The 20,018-nt window shown below is 42.4% G+C and overlaps 1 protein-coding gene across 4 annotated transcripts in view; it reads right to left on the bottom strand.

Annotated features, from left to right (window-relative positions):
- STAC (SH3 and cysteine rich domain) overlaps positions 1-19,343 on the bottom strand; it is a 114,438-nt gene extending 95,095 nt beyond the window's left edge. For all 4 annotated transcript variants that reach the window (XM_086365791.1, XM_086365792.1, XM_086365793.1 and 1 more), the window contains exon 1: positions 19,134-19,343. In XM_086365791.1, coding sequence (XP_086221917.1) covers positions 19,134-19,244 — 111 coding nt within the window. In that variant the 5' untranslated portion in view covers positions 19,245-19,343. The remainder of the gene's footprint in view (positions 1-19,133) is intronic.
- Between the last annotated feature and the right edge of the window lie 675 nt (positions 19,344-20,018).

The raw sequence follows: 20,018 nt of genomic DNA, 5'->3' as shown, positions 1-20,018 counted from the left end.
GTGATGATTCTGACCACTGGGAATGAGGTCAAAGGTCCTCTCCCCATTGGCCTCTGTCTGCTCCACAGCTGCTGTCAGAGCCTGGGAAACCAAGGGCATGGGCTCCAGAAACGAGATTCAGGCTCTCACTGCAGCTGTCCAACTAGGTTGTGGACAAACTTACAAGACAAGGTCCAATTAAGAACCAGAAAGTGTCCAGCCATGGAGACAGATGGCTTGGCATATTGCTCGTGGCTCCTGACAGACAAGTTTAAAATATCTCCCATCTTCAACCCCATGATTTACTATAAATTAGAGTATCAGGTTTTCAACTTCCTGTTGTCTCCCGAAGTCACCCTGTAGGCAGTCTATAAGTGGAATTTTGCCAAAATAATTCTAACCACAAGAACAAACAAACAAATCACATGTAAAACTATGTACACTGCTTTCTCAGACAAGTTCATAAAATTCATGAAATTCTAGAACACTTGGGTTATCAGAACCAGGTTGAAGTTATTCCTTCTGGAAAAGAGACCATTCAGTGGTTGAGAATTTGCCCATTTGAGAGGCCTTCAGTGGGTTGAGCTGTGGTCTGACATGAAGCCTCCTAATTGTACACCATGTTCTTGCTTGTGTTCACTGGAAGAACCATAAACTGCAAGCCTTCATTTTGCAAGTTGCATTTTTTTTTCTTTTGCTCTTTTTTTTTCTTTCTCATACAACATATTCATGGAACACTCATTTTGATCAGTTTACTTCCAAGCTATATACTTGGGGAGAAGAGATAGAGCTCAGTATAGCAACTAGAAAAACATCACTCCATAGAAACAGATAGTAATGAGACCTTCTATTTTGGAATTAATCTTTTCAAATGTTACTGGAAGGTCAGATCCACTGGGGATGATCAGCAGCAAATTAATGAATACATGAAAGATCCAGTACAAATGGATTAGTGAAAAAAATGGATACCAGCAACTTGAGCTTAATCAAGTTTTCTTTTTAACAAGAATCAAGAAATAGTAAACTTATTGGGAATTCAGCAAGTGACTTATAGAAAATGCAGGTAAGAACCAGAAGATGTATGCAAAAAGTCTGATGAACCAATCACTAGGTAAAGTCACTAAGTAAAATAAAAAACAAAATACTGAAACCCCCAAGTCCTCTATTTACTTCCCTGATAGTCCACTGAGTGCAGTTTCTATTTTCTTTTAAGGAACGTGAAATTCCCAACCAGTTTGATGATTTATTTTCCAGTATAAAAGCAAACGAGAAGAAGTATATTAGAAGATTCAAGTAGTCTGCACAGAGAAGGTGGTCTTTGTGTAGAAAGAGTTAGAAAGTTGTTAGATACAAAACTAGGAGAGCACAGCAAAATGTGAGTCATTAGTACAAGAAAAAGTAAAAAAAACCTCTCCTGTATGCAAAAAGTACCATAACTAGTGTTTAAAATGGTGAACCTGAATAATTAGGAAAAGGATATTACAAAAGTAATATAACTGCTTTGAAATTTACAAAGCATTTGCAACTCTGTTAGACTGAATGAAAATCCATGTGGCATATTCTGCTTTTGAATGCACAGAGATGTGAGCCAGATAATAGAAAGAGTTGCAAGCAAAATTCTCAACAGGGAAATGCCTGGAACATGAAGGACATGTTCTCTGTTATTAGGAAGGGTTGACTCCCCCAGAATGACTCCTTTTCTGAGCATCTTTGCCTGAAAAGTTTTGTCCATACATTTTTACAATTGGAAAGATAGTGCAATCATTGTGCAAAGTCTTGGGAATGGCCACAGAAGTGGGTGGCAATGTGGGAGAGACTGGAAGATGAGATCTTAGGAGGAGAAAAGTTTAAGGACTTAAGAAGTCAGGATATTTGGAAGAGTCATCTGCAGTGTATGGAAACCATACAAGTGTATGACAGAGGTAGGGTTGGAATGAGGGAGAGTAAGCCTGGAGCACGGAGAGATCTTCTCAGGTTGGTAGTGACCGCTGATGTTAGCAGTGGGTAGAAGAGCCTAAGGGTGTGGATTTTAAAGCTATACATTTTAGAGGAGGAGAGACAAGATTCTGGAAGCAGTAGGGAGGTTGCCTCCCCAACTACCAAGCCTGATTGATGAAGGAGAAAAGAGCCACAGTTTGAGAGGCTGCAGGGGGAAGGACTGGGCATCAGAGGCAGAAGTGAAGGATACTTCAGAGAAGCGGAGGAGACGGGATTTGCTGAAGAGTTGATTCCAGAGGGTAGAGTGGAGGTACTGCCCACTGAGGAGGGTGGCAGGCAGAGCTGATGATGTGCAGATCTGCATGGAGATTGAACTGTGAGAAAGGAAGGGGGCCCTGCTGCCCTGTGCTCTTCTGGTGATTGATGTCCCGGGGGAATGGGTATTATGGGAATCTTTTTTCCAAGGTCTCCAAGTGACCTGGTTCTGATAAAACTGAGAGTGTTGGAGATGAAGGGAGGGAATGTGAGGATCTTGCCAGGGCACAGGGAACTCTGGGACCTCTTTTCACTGCTCTCTGTCATGTCAGTTCGGAGGGCAAGGGAATAGGAGCATTCTTGGGAGCCCGGCGTGTTCTGGATCCCTCCTCTTTATTCCTGCTCTTGTGCCTGACCTCAGTCCTTCATGCTGTGGTCACAACTGCTCCCAGATCTGAGGAACAAACTGATTCACACTTTGGCTATGGGGGCCCTTAGGAACAGACATCAGGTCCAAGTTTCATTTTCGGATAAATGAAGCACCCTCTAGGGGCTGACAGACATTTTGTCTCCTGTCCACTTGCTTTCAAAAACCTCTCTACTCAGGTCCCCTGGGGGTTATCAAGGATGAATTTTGGTTTCAACCTGGCTGACTCACTCCATGGATGATGCTCGTCTCTGGATGAGAACACAGGAAGAGCACACAAGAACTGAGCTGGCATCTGAGCTGAGAAGGATGAGTTTAGTTGAGAGTATGCTGAATTTAAAATATATGGAGGAGATCAAGACAGGTTGTTGAAAAGGCAGTTGAATATGTTGGTCTGAAGCTTACAAGAATGACTTCTGAATTGTGGTGGGCTTCAGATTTGGGAGTTATTAGCTGGGAGATGAAATAGAAAGAATAGGTAAGACGTTCCAGAAAGACCCAGAGAGATTGTCAAGAGTGAGAAGGGCTGAGGGCAGAGAATAGAATGCTGGGGAGGACCAACCCTTGAATGATGGGTGGAGGAAGATGTGAGGACCAATAGGAACAGAGAGGAACTCTTACAGCAGTTGGAAGGGAATCAAAGGAGAAAGGGATACTTAGTGAAAAGTGAAGTTGCTCAGTCGTGTCCGACTCTTTGGGACCCCATGGGCTGTAGCCTACCAGGCTCCTCGTCCATGGGATTTTCCAGGCAAGAGTACTGGAGTGGGTTGCCATTTCCTTCTCCAGGAAGGAGCAAAGATGAAACACCTTTTCTCTAGATAAGGAGGAAATGTGAGTACTGGTATTTAACTTCCTGATTCCAGATCCAGATCTAAGGGACCACTGTTATACAAACACAGAACCACCATCACAGGGTTTTCAGGAGATAGGAACACAGAGGAAGCCTGCTAGAAACCAAGTGAGAATGAGGGGAAATTGAAGGAAGGTGCCAGGGTGGTCCTATAATAATTAATCCAGACACATTCTGACGATTTAAATGAAATAATTTTCTGGCAAAATATAAATCAACACCATCAATTCATGTCAATTTAGAAAAAAAGACAACAGAATAAAAAATACAAAAATGTCTTCAAATTTTATTTTAAAATAGGTCCTAGGTTTAGACACGGCTTCCCCATGTAGCTCAGTCAGTAAAGCATCTGCCTGCGATGCAGGAGGCCTGGGTTCAATTCCTAGGTTGGAAGTTTCCCTGGAGAAGGAAATGGCAACCCACTCCAGTATTCTTGACTGGAGAATCTCATGGACAAAGGAGCCTGGCAGGCTACAGTTCATGGGATCACAAGAGTTGGACATGACTTAGTGCTATCTTTCTTTCTTTCTTAGGTTTAGATATGTCTCATTTTTTCTTTATTCAAACATTCAAAGTGGAGATCTAGGCTGTACAAACTTATCACAGGGGAAAAAGACAAAGAGAACGAAACATGTATATCTTCCCGATGAAATTTTAAAACTTGGCGTATCCTTAAACATAAAATCTGACCAGAGGACACAAAATGACAGTTAAAGAACAATCTTTCTTATGTATATACATATAAAAATAATAAAGTATTGGCAATCAAAACTTAGCAGTTTATTAAAAGAAAATCCCCATGGTCAAGTGGGACTGTTTCCAGGAATGTAAGAAGAGTTTAATTTAGGCTATCTATTAATATAATCCATCACATAAAGAGGCCAAAGGACAAAAAAAAAAAAAAAAAAATCACATGATTACCTTGATTCTTGCCAAAAAGTCATTTGAAACAATTCCACATCCATTCCTAGTGGAAATTCTTAGTAAGCTAAGAAGATTACCCAAATTTAACATAAGAAACACTGACTCAGTTTAATCACAAATAGAGTGGGAAGTCTGGAATTCATGTAGAAGAAAGACTTAAAGAATGATTTAGCTGGAAATGGATTTGTCTTTAAAGTTGCAAATTACCACCTAATGTTTCTCAGGCTGAATGTGTAAATTTGCAGTGGCTTGCAGAGTAACTTGAGATCCAACTGATCTAAGAGCACCCCTTAGCACCAACACTGGACAATATACACCTGTACACAATGGACACTCACAGCAAAACTTTGGCAGCACAACCAGTCCATCCTAAGGAGATCTGTCCTGGGTGTTCATTGGAAGGACTGATGCTGGAGCTGAAACTCCAGTACTTTGGCCACCTCATGCGAAGAGTTGACTCATTGGAAAAGACCCTGATGCTGGGAGGGATTGGGGGCAGGAGGAGAAGGGGACGACAGAGGATGAGATGGCTGGATGGCATCACTGACTCGATGGACATGAGTTTGGGTAGACTCTGGGAATTGGTGATGGACAGGGAGGCCTGGCGTGCTGCAATTCATGGGGTCGCAAAGAGTCGGACACAACTGAGCGACTAAACTGAACTGAAAGTTAGGTACTCGCTCAATACCTCCACTAATATTTACCATATTTTGGGATATCTAATGAAATAATATCGTGTCCCTATCTAGCCTACTCCCCCACCTCCCAAAAGAGAATTATAGTTAGAGAGCCAAAATTATTATAGATTTTATGATAATCTAATAATAACAGCTAACATTGCCTTACTATGTGCCACACACTGTGTTAGGCACTTAGGATACACCATTCAGTTCAGTTCAGTTCAGTTCAGTCGCTCAGTTGTGTCCGACTCTTTGGGACTCCATGAATCGCAGCACACCAGGCCTCCCTGTCCATCACCAACTCCATTAACCTAACCCTAATGACAGTGCTCTGCATAGAAGTTAAATAAGCAGGGTGACAATATACAGCCTTGATGTACTCCTTTTCCTATTTGGAACCAGTCTGTTGTTCCATGTCCAGTTCTAACTTTTGCTTCCTGACCTGCATACAAATTTCTCAAGAGGCAGATCAGGTGGTCTGGTATTCCCATCTCTTTCAGATTTTTCCAGTTTCTTGTGATCCACACACTCAAAGGCTTTGGCATAGTCAATAAAGCAGAAATAGATGTTTTTCTGGAACTCTCTTGCTTTTTCCATGATCCAGCGGATGTTGGCAATTTGATCTCTGGTTCCTCTGCCTTTTCTAAAACCAGCTTGAACATCAGGAAGTTCACGGTTCACATATTGCTGAAGCCTGGCTTGGAGGATTTTGAGCATTACTTTACTAACATGTGAGATGAGTGCAATTGTGCGGTAGTTTGAGCATTCTTTGGCATTGCCTTTCTTTGGGTTTGGAATGAAAACTGACCTTTTCCAGTCCTGTGGCCACTGCTGAGTTTTCCAAATTTGCTGGCATATTGAGTGCAGCACTTTCACAGCATCATCTTTCAGGATTTGGAATAGCTCAACTGTAATTCCATCACCTCCACTAGCTTTGTTCGTAGTGATGCTTTCTAAGGCCCACCTGACTTCACATTCCAGGATGTCTGGCTCTAGGTCAGTGATCACACCATCGTGATTATCTGGGTCGTGAAGATCTTTTTTGTACAGTTCTTCTGTGTAGTCTTGCCATCTCTTCTTAATGTCTTCTGCTTCTGCTAGGTCCATACCATTTCTGTCCTTTATTGTGCCCATCTTTGCATGAAATGTTCCCTTGGTATCTCTAATTTTCTTGAAGAGATCTCTAGTCTTTCCCATTCTGTTGTTTTCCTCTATTTCTTTGCATTGATCACTGAAGAAGGCTTTCTTCTCTCTTCTGGCTATTCTTTGGAACTCTGCATTCAGATGCTTATATCTTTCCTTTGCTCCTTTGCTTTTCACTTCTCTTCTTTTCACAGCTATTTGTAAGGCCTCCCCAGACAGCCATTTTGCTTTTTTGCATTTCTTTTCCATGGGGATGGTCTTGATCCCTGTCTCCTGTACAATGTCACGAACCTCATTCCATAGTTCATCAGGCACTCTATCTATCAGATCTAGGCCCTTAAATCTATTTCTCACTTCCACTGTATAATCATAAGGGATTTGATTTAGGTCATACCTGAATGGTCTAGTGGTTTTCCCTACTTTCTTCAATTTAAGTCTGAATTTGGCAATAAGGAGTTCATGATCTGAGCCACAGTCAGCTCCTCGTCTTGTTTTTGCTGACTGGACTGGAAGAAACACAAGCTGGAATCAAGATTGCTGGGAGAAATACCAATAACCTCAGATATGCAGATGACACCACCCTTATGGCAGAAAATGAAGAGGAACTAAAAAACCTTTTGATGAAAGTGAAAGTGGAGAGTGAAAAAGTTGGCTTAAAGCTCAACATTAAGAAAACGGAGATCATGGCATCCAGTCCCATCACTTCATGGGAAATAGATGGGGAAACAGTGGAAACAGTGTCAGACTTTATTTTGGGGGGCTCCAAAATCACTGCAGATGGTGATTGCAGCCATGAAACTAAAAGATGCTTACTCCTTGGAAGGAAAGTTATGACCAACCTAGATAGCATATTGAAAAGCAGAGACATTACTTTGCCAACAAAGGTCCGTCTAGTCAAGGCTATGGTTTTTCCTGTGGTCGTGTATGGATGTGAGAGTCGGACTGTGAAGAAGGCTGAGTGCTGAAGAATTGATGCCTTTGAACTGTGGTGTTGGAGAAGACTCTTGAGAGTCCCTTGGACTGCAAGGAGATTCAACAAGTCCATTCTGAAGGAGGTCAGCCCTGGGATTTCTTTGGAAGGAATGATGCTAAAGCTGAAACTCCAGTACTCTGGCCACCTCATGCGAAGAGTTGACTCATTGGAAAAGACTCTGATGCTGGGAGGGATTGGGGGCAGGAGGAGAAGGGGGTGACAGAGGATAAGATGGCTGGATGGCATCACTGACTCGATGGACGTGAGTCTCAGTGAACTCCGGAGTTGGTGATGGACAGGGAGGCCTGGTGTGCTGTGATTCATAGGGTCGCAAAGAGTCGGACACGACTGAGCGACTGATCTGAACTGAATGACAGTGCTACAGAAGGACATTATTATGCTCATCATACAGAAAGAACAGAGAGGCTCAGGGAAGTGAAGGTCAGGGAAGCTTGTGAGGCCTCACAGTGAGAGCTGAACACAGCTGCTTCTGACTCCAGAGAACACACTCTGAATCAGTAAGCTACACTCTACCTCCTTGTTAATGAATAAGAAATGGAATCTAAAAGATATTAGATGACAAAATTAATATAAAACTAGTATAAAATACCTAGGAAATAGCTACCAGAGGATCGGGCAAAAAGTACTTGAAGAAAATTCCTAAGTATTTGTGAGTGACATAAAAGACATTTCAATAACTATATATATTATGTTCCTGGGTGATAAATCTTCATCATATGTAAAGATTTCACTGAAAGGATCTTAAAAGTTTCATGCAATTACTCTTAAAATATTATATAACTGCATGGAAAATCAAAAAGGTGAGTAGAGCTAAAGAAATAAATAAAATTGGTAAAACTGTAGTATCAATTATCAGTATTATATAAAACTACAATAATTAAAACATTATAATTGTAATGTCAAAGTACTGCATAGTAATAAATGCACAATCATTAGAATTTAACAGATGATTATAAAAGAGAACCTAGTACATACTACCATTTACTACATAATAGATGTAACACTTCAAATCAGCGAAAAAATGAATTGTTCAACAAATAGTTTTAGAAATAATCATTCAGGAAAAAATTAAAAGTTCTTCCTTACCACATAGTAACAAATTCCAGATGGATTAAGGTGATGAAAGTAAAAAGTATGTAATAAGGAGCTAGAGAAACATATAGCTTGATATTTATTTGTTGCCAGGTGCAGAAGACCTTTCTAAATATAGATGGAGGAAAGAAGCCATAGATAAATAAATTTGAGACATTTAACAACATAAAAAAAAAATCTGCTATGTTGAAAATGTAATAAAATTGAAAACCAAATTTCAATCTGGGAAAATGTTAACATATATGAAAGATCATGATTCCAGTATTTATAAAATTTTTTTGAAAATTAATAGGAAATAAGTGCGCTATTAAAACAGACAGGGACATGAATATATAATTTGTAACAGGAAAATATAAACAGAAATATTCTAGTGAATAACTTTAATAAAATAATAAAAAATTCCAATATATCAATGCCCTTCAAATTTACTCATAAAAGGCTAAGAATAACAAAAATTACTAACAAAAAAGAAATCAACTCAATTAAAAATGGGCAAAGGCCTTGAATGGATGTTTCTCCAAAGAATTTACACAGATGACCAATAGTACACAGATCACCAACATGAAATGAAGTTGAACAACCCTAATCATTAGGGAAATGCAAATGAAAACCACAATGAGATAGCATCTCATACCTATTTAGGGTAAAAAAAACAAACCAGAAAATAACTAGTGTTGGTGAGATGTAGAGAAACTGGAATCCTGTTTATTCCAGGTGGAAATCTAAAATGATACAGCCATTTTTGAAAACAGAATAGTGATTCCTCAAAAAATTAAAGGTAGAAGTACCACATAATCCAGCAGTCTCACTTCTGGCTATACACCTAAAAGAAATGAAAGCAGGGACTTGACCAGATAATTGTAGACCCAAGTGGACAGCAGCATTATTCACAGTAGTTCACTGATGGATGAGTAGATAAAATGTGGTATATATACACAACAGAACATTACTCAGTCTTAAAAATGAAGGACGTTCTGACTTATACCACAATACAGATGGACCTAGAAGATTTATGTTAAGTGAGATGAGCCAGTTACAAAGGGACAAATATTATGTGACTCATCATAGATGAGGAACCTAGAATAGTCACATTCATAGAATATCAGAAAGCAGAACAGTGGTTGCCAGGAGATAAAGGAAGGAGAAGATAGGGAATAACTGCTTAATGGGTACAGGGCTTCAGTTTGGAAAGGTAAAAAGTTCTAAAGATGGTGATGGTTACACAACATATGAATGTATTTAATGCCACATGAAATTACATTTCAAATTGGTAAGAAGGCAAATTTTATGTTATGCATATTTTAACTCAAATAAAAAAATATATTTGGAAGATTGAATTTTACTGCCTACATAGAGAGGAGATTTGAAAAGAAAGAATGAAAAAGAAACAAATCTCTCACCAGATCAGGTCAGGTCAGTGAGAAAGAAATCTTAGTAAAGACATACGGTGGACAACAAACAAACAGTTATTCCCTGGGAGTCATGGATCTGCCTTCACATAGGTTTGAAGTTTAAATTTATACAACACAACTTGGTTTGAGAATCCCTCAAATGAAAAAAAGTAGCACAGAATTAGGTTCTCAGGGAATGATGCCCTGGGGCACTTGATGGCGCTCTTATTGGAAGAACTAATAGGAGGAGGATGTCCATTCTCTCCAAATGGATGTGTAGATTTAATGCAACCCCAACCAATATCCTGGCAGGTGCTTTGGTGGAAACTGGTTAGCTGATTCTAACCAGTATTAATGTATTAATATATGGAAATGTCAGGGGCCCCAAATAACCAAAACCATTTTGAAAAAGCAGAGCAAAGCCAGAAGGCTTATTCTGCTTGATACCAAGACTTTTTAATAAGGTCATTATATTTAAGTCAGTGCAGTACTTGTACAAGGACAGACAAATAGACCAATGAGGCAGAACAGCCATCTCTACATAAATCAAACATACAGCCATCTGATTTACGGCAAAGGTGGCAGTGCAGTGCCATAAAGTATCTTGACCCCTACCTCACACCTTGGCAACTGCAAAAGGATTATAGACTTACGTGTGAAAGGCTAAGCAATAGCATTCCTAAGAAATAATATAAGAGAATAAGGCCTACCTTCATGCCTTCAAGGTAGGCCAAGGCTCCAAAGTGAAAGTGAAGTAGCTCAGTCGTGTCCGACTCTTTGCGACCCTGTGGACTGTAGCCTACCAGGCTCCTCCCTCCAAAGGGGAACACAAAAAGCACGTAAGCAAAAAAATGAACGAACTGACCTCACTGAAGACGAATTTTGGGGACTTTCCTGGTGGTCCAGTGGTTAAGAATCTGCCTCACAATGCAGGGGATGCGAATTCAATCCCTGGTTAAGGAACTAAAGTCCCACGTGCTGTGGAGCAACTAAGCCCGAGCACCATAAGTAGAGAGTCAGTGCGCTGCAATGATCCTGCATGGTGCAGTGAGCATCCCGAGTATTGCAACTCAACCGAGACCCGACACAGCCAAATAAATAAACAAATAAATAAGATTAAAAAAAAAAAGAATTTCTGTTAAGAAAAGAAGAGATAAGCCACAGGATGGGAAAAGATACCTACAACATATTTATCTCTAAAAGTACTTGGATCTAGAATATGTAAAGAATTCCTACCAATTAAAAAATGACATATAGCCTAATAGGAACATAGACAAAAGATTTGAATAAAAGGACATTCATAAGAGGACATTCAAGTGCCCCAATGTATTAAAAATGCTTAATTGGAGACATACAAGTTAAAACCACGGCACAATACCACTAATCACCTATGAGAATGGCTGAACTGAGAAATACAGACAATAGCAAATGTTGGTGGGATAAGGACCAGATGGAACTCGTCTTCACTGTTGCTGGGATTATGAACTGGCACAGATACTCTGGAAAGTTGATAGTACCTACTATCAACTTAGGCATACCCCACAGCCCAAGCAACGTTCCCCCAGGTATACACTTAAAAGTGCCACAAGGAATATGTATAAGAATGCGCAAAGCAGTACACCTGCTAGCAGGCAAAGCCAAGCAGCGATCCAAATTCCACCATCAACAGAACAGTTAAACAGTGGCCTATTTATATAGCAGAATGCTATATAGCAATGAAAATGGAAAACTATGCTACACGTGATAGCATGGATGAATCTCACAACATAATGCTAAGTGAAAGAAACCAGACATAAAAGAGTATACTTTGTATGATTCCACTCATAAAGTTCAAAAATAAGGAAGATTAATTTATATTGTGAGAAGTCAAAAATTTATTTACTTTTGGGGAGCTAGTGACAGAAAAGGGTATTTTTTGGGGGAGCTAGTGACAGAAAAGACAGAGATTCTTGGGTACTGATAACATTCTATTTCTTGATTTTCTTTTTCTTGTGTTGGTTACATACAAATCAGCAATTCATTTTCTGAAAATTCATTAATCTGTAATCTTATCATGTGTACACCTTTTGGTATGATGTCATACTTCACTAAAAAGTTTACAAGAAAATAAGGTATGCTATATCTTTCTAGAGAGCACTGTGTTAGTGAGAATAAAAGGTCTTTGAAGTGTTTATAACCAGACTTAGTAAATCTACTTCCCATGACACTAATCAGAAATGTATTAAAATGCTGAGGTATCAGGATGCCCATTTCAATATTTTTTAAAGCATGAAAGCTAAGAATCTAAACTATAAGTAGAAGAGACTGATGAAATAGATATGGTACAGCAATGAAATATATCATCTTCAATACTTAAACAGAGAGTACAAGAAAACTATGTACAACATTATGTAGAAGAAAAAATATGACATGCATTTATGTATGTGTGCATGCATGCTAAGTCGCTTCAGTCATGTCAGACTCTGCGACCCCATGGACTGTAGTTCACCAGGCTCCTCTGTCCATGGGATTCTCCAGGCAACAGTACTGAGGTGGTTTGCCATGACCTCCTCCAGGAGATCTTCCTGACCCAGGAATCAAACCTGCATCTCCTGCAACCCCTGCATTGCAGGTGGATTATCTACTGCTGAGCCACCAGGGAAGCCATCATTTCAATTTTGTTTCAAAAATGTGTGTGGGTGTGTAAAGAAATACAGCAAAAACGTAACAGTTCTTATGTCTAGGTCTGTGCTTAGTTGCTCAGTTACGTCAGACTCTTTGTGACCCCATGGCCTCTACCCTGCCAGGCTCCCATGTCCATGGGGATTCTCTAGGCAAGAATACTGGAGTGGGTTGCCATGCCCTCCTCCAGGGAATCTTGCCAACCCAGGTCTCCTGCATTGCAGGCAGATTCTTTACCATCTGAGCCACCAGAGAAGCCCAAGAATACTGGAGTGGGTAGCCTATCCCTTCTCCAGGGGATCTTTTCAGGAATTGAATCAAGTCTTGTGCATTGAAGGTGGATTCTTTACCAGGTGAGTTACCAGGGAAGTCCATGTCTAGGTCATTATGTGATAAATGCATTTTTATACTTTCTCTGCTTTTCAGTTTTCTACATTTAGTACTTATTACTTTTAGAATCATGAAAATAATACGGACATAGTCAATCCCATAAATCTAGCTACATCTGAGCAACACGTGGATTCTTTGACAGAAGGGAGGAAACAGTAGATTGCTTTTGCTAGAGCCATCATTTGGATTAAAGTATAAATGGGAAGTGAAGAAAAAGAGATAGAAAATACAAATGGTTCCTTCAAGTATCTTGGTTGGAAGGGAAAAAATCCTGCTTTCTTTGACACTTTATAGTTTTTTTAGTCTAGACAAGTGTTTCTTAAATTCAGCTGTACAAGGAAGCTTTACAAAAATACTGATTCCTGGGACCTTCACTCACAGATTTCCATTTAGCAGGTCTAGCTTATGTTCTGGACTCACCAGGGGATTTGAATGCAAGGCCAGGGTTCCATTTTCTTTCATCTTCCCCCTGAGTAGAAGTTAGAAGTTAAATTCCTATCAATAATAGCTTCATATGTATGTAATGGGCTAGCTGGCCACAAAGTAGGCAATCCATAAATAGTTTCTGATTTCTGGGAGATGCAGGGCACATCTTCATTGTTAGGGATTTCTTCTTGCTAGCTTAGAGGGTCATCCAGGTTCAGAGAGAACCATTCTGGAACGAGCGGACACTTTGGTCCATGGCTCCAGTGGGGCCCTAGGTGGCTTATATCAACCTTTCAAAATCAAAGTCACTTGCCAGGGAATCTATGGCTTAGCTTCTTGGGGATGCAACACAGCTAAGATGAAATCTCACTGGAGTCAGCAGTATAACTGAAGTGCAAAGGGAGGAAAACTCAGTTATACTATTAGAATGTCAGTTTTGATTACTGAAATTTTTCCAATGATGAAATTTGCTGTTGGCCAGTGACAGAGTCATCTAATTTGAAGCGGGAAGAGAAAGTAAACAATGCTTTATGCTTACAAAGGGTTTCAACATATTGGGTGTTTTACATATTCTCAGACCTTACCAAAAACCCCATGCCAATAGGGAATTAGCATCCTTATTCTAGATTTTAGGAAGCTGAGACTCAGAGAGGTTAGGCAGCTTCCCAGTGGACACAAAGATGGCATATGGATAAGCACAGATCTGAAAGCTTGTTTATTTGTCCTCAAAACCTATAATCCCTTCACATCATCAAAACGTGAGTTTGTGTCATATAAGTGATGACAAAGGGAATCCATACCAAACTCCATGTGACACTCCAGTAAGATTTCTACATTGTCAATGCTGCTGCTGCTGCTGTCTCTTCAGTCGTGTCCGACTCTGTGCGACCCCACAGATGGCAGCCCACCAGGCTCCCGCGTCTCTGGGATTCTCCAGGCAAGAACACTGGAGTGGGTTGCCATTTCCTTCTCCAATGCATGAAAGTGAAAAGTGAAAGTGAAGTCGCTCAGTCGTGTCCGACTCTTCGCAACCCCATGGACTGCAGCCTACCAGGCTTCTCCGCCCATGGGATTTTCCAGGCAAGAGTACTGGAGTGGGGTGCCATTGCCATTGTCAATAAGTCAGTATAAAAAGAGACATTCATTGCAATAAAGGATGCTGAAACATGAAATTTTTCTTAGTATTCGATGATCTCTGTCAAACATTTAGACAATGAATTAGATTGTGGTCTTTCTGAGATAGTGGAAAGATAGAGGGGTGAGGTTCATTAGTGGCTTTGAAACTCTTTCAACTCAACTAATTTTATGAAAAAACAAAACCTCATAAACTATACTGTAACTTGTGCTTACTGGAATTTACTCCAAGGAAACTGTGCTGGGGTATCTAAGGTCCTGGGCTTCCCTGGCTTCTTCCTCTTTACTCTTAAGATGGTAAAGAGCCTGCCTGCAATGCAGGAGACCCCAGTCCTATTCCTGGGTCAGGAAGATCCCCTTGAGAAAGGATAGGATACCACTCCACTATTCCTGGGCTTTCCTGGTGGCTCAGATGTAAAGAATCCGCCTGCAATGCAGGAGACCTGGGCTGGATCCCTGGGTTAGGAAGATTCCCTGGAGGAGGGCATGGCAGCTCACTCCAGTATTCTTGCCTAGAGAATCCTCATGGACAGAGGAGCCCGGTGGGCTACAGTCCATGGGGTCACAAAGAGTCTGACATGACTGAGCGACTAAGCACAGCACAATATCCACGGTCCTAGCCAGGGTTCTTGGGTGCGGGTATTGGCAGTAACTACCTTTGTGATCTTAGGTAAGTCACTGCCTCTCTCTGGGCCTTTATTTACTCAACAGAGGGAAAAAAGAGAGAAGATTTAAATAAACTGGGAAAGCTATGAGCACTTTATTGATTTGGTATAAGCTATGGATCTCTTCCCTAGATGATGCACATATACACGTACATGAGCAATTTTGAAAGTTCTGGCTGTCCACAGGTATTCCAAAGACAATATGTAGACCTCCAAAGACTATACTGACCTGTGATTTAAAACACCTCCAGTATGTGATAATGGGATTGTAGTCATGTTTACAAAAAGAGCCCTTATTCTTTAGAGATACAACCGTAAATACGTAGGAATGAAATGCTTTCATGTCTGGTGTGTGCACATATGCTCAGTCGCATCCAACTCTTTGTGACCCCATGGACTGTAGCCCGCCAGGTTCCTCTGTCCATGGGATTTTTCAGGTAAGAATACTAGATGGGTTGCCATGCCCCCCTCCAGGGGATCTTCTGAACCCAGGGATCGAACCCATGTCTCTTGCATCTCCTGCACTGGCAGGCAGATTCTTTTCTCACCTGGAAAGACCCTTGATGTCTGGAATTTGTTTTAAATGAACCAGTGTGTGTAAGGAAGGGTGGAGGTACTGGTGGGGGTTACAGATGAAACAAGATTGTCCATGAATTGATAACTGGTAGATCCAAATGATTAGGTACATGATGGTTCTTCATAGTGTTTTCTCTGCTTTTGTGTGTGTTGAAGTTTTCCATAGTAAAATAAGTTTACATGATAAAATTATCCATTATTTAAAAAATACCCAGAGTAGATTATCTCCAGTGTTTTCAATTCTTATATTTGATTTAGCATTCCGAGGAATCTGCAGGGAAAACGGCATTCCAGAAACATTTTATGTGCTCAAGGCACTGAATCATTATCATTCGTCTCTAATGGCCCCTCTAGACTAAAGGGTTTGTCGTGGTCAAGTTTTCCAGATGGTTCTGTGAAGTTCCATTTAATCACTTCCGTAAATATACTTTCGGGGAAAGAGTAGCAAAATCAAAGAAGCCACATAAGAGTTGGTCTTTAATCATTTCATGTGATAATGTGGCTCAATTTATTTTCAAGGATTTCTTGAGAAGAACAAAACACAGTTGAAAATGGCTTTTAGTGGCATATGAAATACTTGGTTAGGATGTTAGGTGAAACAGTATAGAATGGAAGATGGACACAGGCATAAAAGACAGACAGCAGCACGGTGCTCAAAAACCTGTTCTCCAGAGTCAGGAGGCCTGGGTTCCTGTCATTGCTGTGTCAGTCACTATACAATCATGGGGAAGTCACCTACCCTTTCTGAGCTTTCACTTTCCTATCGATGAAACAGAAATAACAGCACAATGTCCCTCACAGGGCTATTATGAAGGGTCAAGTTGTGTCTGACACCCACCAAGCACTCAGTAGATGCTTACGTTGTTCTCTCAATTGGGTAAATATAAAAAAAACAATGAAAAAAGGCAAATATACAACCAAGACATTATGAGTAATTGCCTCTGGATTGTGACTAATGGGTGATTTTTTTCCTTCTCTTTATTTTTTTTTTCAGGACTTTTCAAATTTCCACAAAGTAGTTGTTACTTTTATCAGGAGAGAAAAGAAGTTATTTTAAAAATGTATAGTGAAATCTAATAATCAAAACAAATGAGCAAATATAACCAAACAGAAACAGACTCATAGATACAGAGAACAAACCAGTAGTTGCCAGAGGGGAGGGAGGTGGGGTGAATGAGTGAGCAAGGTGAAGAGGATTAAGAGGTATAAACTATTAGTTATGAGATAAGTAAGTAACAGGGTGCAGTTTATATCACAGGGAATACAGTCAATAACACTGAGTTAACTTTGTATGCCGATTAATCTAGAAAAACACTGAATCGCTATGTTGTATACTTAAAACTAATGCAATACTGTAAGTCAATCAGACTTTAATAAAATAAAAGAAAAAATGAATTTCAAAAGTCCTTCTTGAGAAAGGTTACTGTCCAGGGGGGCTGAACCATGCCTGTCCCACACGGTATTTTGACAAACAGATTACTTCAGAGGGGAGTAATACAGGATGACTAGCTGTCCACGTTCTCCTACCAGACACTCGTCTTCAGATGGAAGATCCTTGTAAACGCCAATAAACCTTCAAATGTGGTGCTCCTGGTGCAGAATGAATAGAGCCTGCCTCTGTTCCTGTTTCTTGTCATCCTGCTGATCCCCACTACACACAGCCTCCACATCAAACAGTTTAGCCCTTTTGAGAAGCATGGGCCCCTTGGAGAGTATCAAAAACACTATGCCAAAAAAAAAATACCGCATTCAGTCACACTTCCTTGCATTCAGTTTCTTGGGGTTCGTGGACAACCCCCCATAGCCTGTCTCTACTGATCAAGAACATCTAAGCTATGACAGCAAATTTAGGAATATATAAATACACATAGAGAAAAACTGACGTGTACAAGTCTGAAACCATAAGCCAGATAAATTGGTGGATAATGATGGGTATTACATATGTAGTCTTTGCTTTGCCAAAGAATTTACATTAGGGTATCTATAAATAGCAAGCCCATACAGTGTGTTTGAACCACGCTGCTGTAAAATCAAATGCTAAGCCCCTTCCAGAACATACCTACTGCAGAGCAACAGGCCCAATTAAAAAAGCTGATTATTAGTTTCAGTCTTGAGTTTAGTTACATTCATTTCCAGGATTCTAGATTACCTGTGAAGTGCCCACTACCCCGTATCACTTAGGTGAAGGACCGTCAATGATGCACAATGCTAGAGAGCCAGTAACTTCTGATTGGAGGGGCAGTGGTCCGTGTGTGTGGGTTGTGAGACCCATTTGGAGTGAATTGTCTGTGGTGAGATGGATCCCATCTCCTTATCTCAGGAAGGAAAACAGTGAACAGGATTGAGTCCTTACTCTGTACTGGGTGGGTGTTAGGTCATCTCTCTCTGCCTCTCGATTCTGGAAGGCGGGGTTTTTGCTCCTGTTTACAGTTAAGTTTTAGAAAAGTTGACACACATGTTCCAGGTCAGACATTTGCCCCCCAAAATAAAGATAATGCCAAGCTCTCTGTCTTGTATTAGCATCTTTGATAGTTAACTTTCAGAGGCTGGGATACTGTCCAGCGGGCAGGATCACTTAGGATGGGAGTCACTTAGCTATGCTTGTGATCCTGCTGATTTGTCAGTGGCTTCCAGGGATGGGTGTGAAGGCAGAAAAGGACGAGACTCTTCTTGGCCCCATCTGACCTGCTCTCCACACTGGCATCCTCCTCTCCTTCATTCCTCCACAAGAACTGTCCCACATTCCAAAGACACCCAGGGAACCCACAAGGAGATCTGGAAAAAGAGCCAGGAGCCCTGCGCTTAAGGAATCCATATAACTACAAACTCCATCTTATGGTTTTTACTCCCGACTGAGATGCCATTTGGCATCGCACAGCTAGCAGCCGCATTTTACTTGATCCTCTTCCAAGATTTCCAAACATGCGCCTGGCACCCGTGAACGTTTCAGAGTAAGTGTAACAGTGACAGAAGTGCCGCGGGGTTGGTTTTGTGTATATCAGTGTAACTCTCACAAAAGCAAGTTTAAGTTCGAGGATTAACTTCCATGAGAGGAACATCAACTTTCCCGAGAAGGTAGCGTTTTCCTAATTTTCCTGAAATCAGCAGTATCCGAGGTTAGGGATGAGTCCGGTTAGCCTAAGGGTCTCAGGCCCTTGGGATACAGGCGACCCTTTGCTGGTTCGCAAATACCCCGGCTTTTCTGGAGGAGTGTCCTGGGCTGTCTATCCCTCAGCCTTCAGAAGCCGCCTAATACCCACACGCGCTTTAGGCACATGCAGGTTCAAAGCACAGAACAAACACGCCACCACCACCCAGGAAAGCGATCCGAACCCGGAGCCACTGTGAACTGCGGGTGCTCTCAGGGCAGGAGCCCAGCGCAAAGCCCCCGGGCCGTGCGGACAAGAAGACTGGGTCCCCAGCGACGTGGTCCAGCATCGCTAGCAGCGAGTCCTGCCGGACATGCTAGTCTCAAGAGAGTACAGTCCTTGAGAAGAACTAGGGACGCGTCTTAGCCTCCGGCGCCAGCGCCAGCAGGGAGGAAACAAAGGTGGACAGAGAGGAAGAGGAGTGAGTTTGTGTCCTCTCGGGGCAAGCGCGCGCGGTACCTTGGATTCCTGACTGCCGGTGGATGCAGGAGAGGGCGGCTGCTCGGCGCTCGCCGTCTCCTTGGGCAGCCCGTCCACGCCGTCCTCGCGGGCGCCGCTCGGGGGGATCATCGTGGCGGCGCGGGAACGGTGTTGGGCTCCCGGAGGAACAGCGAGGCTCGCCTCCCTCCGGAGTGCCCTCCCCGCCGCGCGCAGGCCCGCTCAGCTTCTGAGGCCGGGGACTCCCATCCTCGCCGAGGCGCCGCCGCGCCCTCCTCCGGCCTCGCCCCCGCCCCGGCCCTGCCCACCTCCCCGGCACCCGCCCGGGCTGGGGGAGAGCGCGCCCGCCCCGCCGCGCCCGCGGCCACCTCGGCGACGACCGCACAGTCGTGACTGCCGCTCGGCCGCGGGCGAGTGGGCTCCGGCTGACCCGCTCGCCGGAGAAGGGTGGGTGGGGGCGGGTGGCTCCGGGGCGGGGCTGCGCGGGCCCCCGCGGGGAACAGGAGGGGGCCGCGCCCTAGGGAGGCCCTGCGACCAGGCTGGGCGAGCTCGGGTGCTCTGCACGGTCCCGGGATGCTTTAGGAGGTAGAAGGAAAATTCAGACCAAAGCCCTAATGATCCAGCGGGAGGGACCACCTGCAGCAACTCCCTCCTCCTGCACGCGGTGAAACTGCGACTCTCAGGGAGCCGGGAGCCGGTGACTTAGCCAAGTTATTTATAGGGTTCAGTGACGGAGGACGCAGAGCTGGGGTTTCCTGGCCTGAGGGCGCTCCTCTTTCCTCGCTTCAGCTTTGGACTGAAGCAGAGAGATACTGCAAAACTTGCATGTGCCCTAGTTTGGTTGTGCGATGTGTTAAGCCGGTCACACTTTTTACGTGTTTAATCCTCAGGCTAGGTGTTATTAAT

The sequence above is a fragment of the Bos grunniens genome, chromosome 22 (assembly GCF_055505025.1).
Source record: "Bos grunniens cultivar Pamir isolate PY7600 chromosome 22, Bosgru_T2T1.0, whole genome shotgun sequence".
NCBI lineage: Eukaryota > Metazoa > Chordata > Mammalia > Artiodactyla > Bovidae > Bos > Bos grunniens.
The sequence above is the reverse complement of the archived record's forward strand: the minus strand, read 5'-3'. Positions and strand labels throughout refer to the sequence as shown.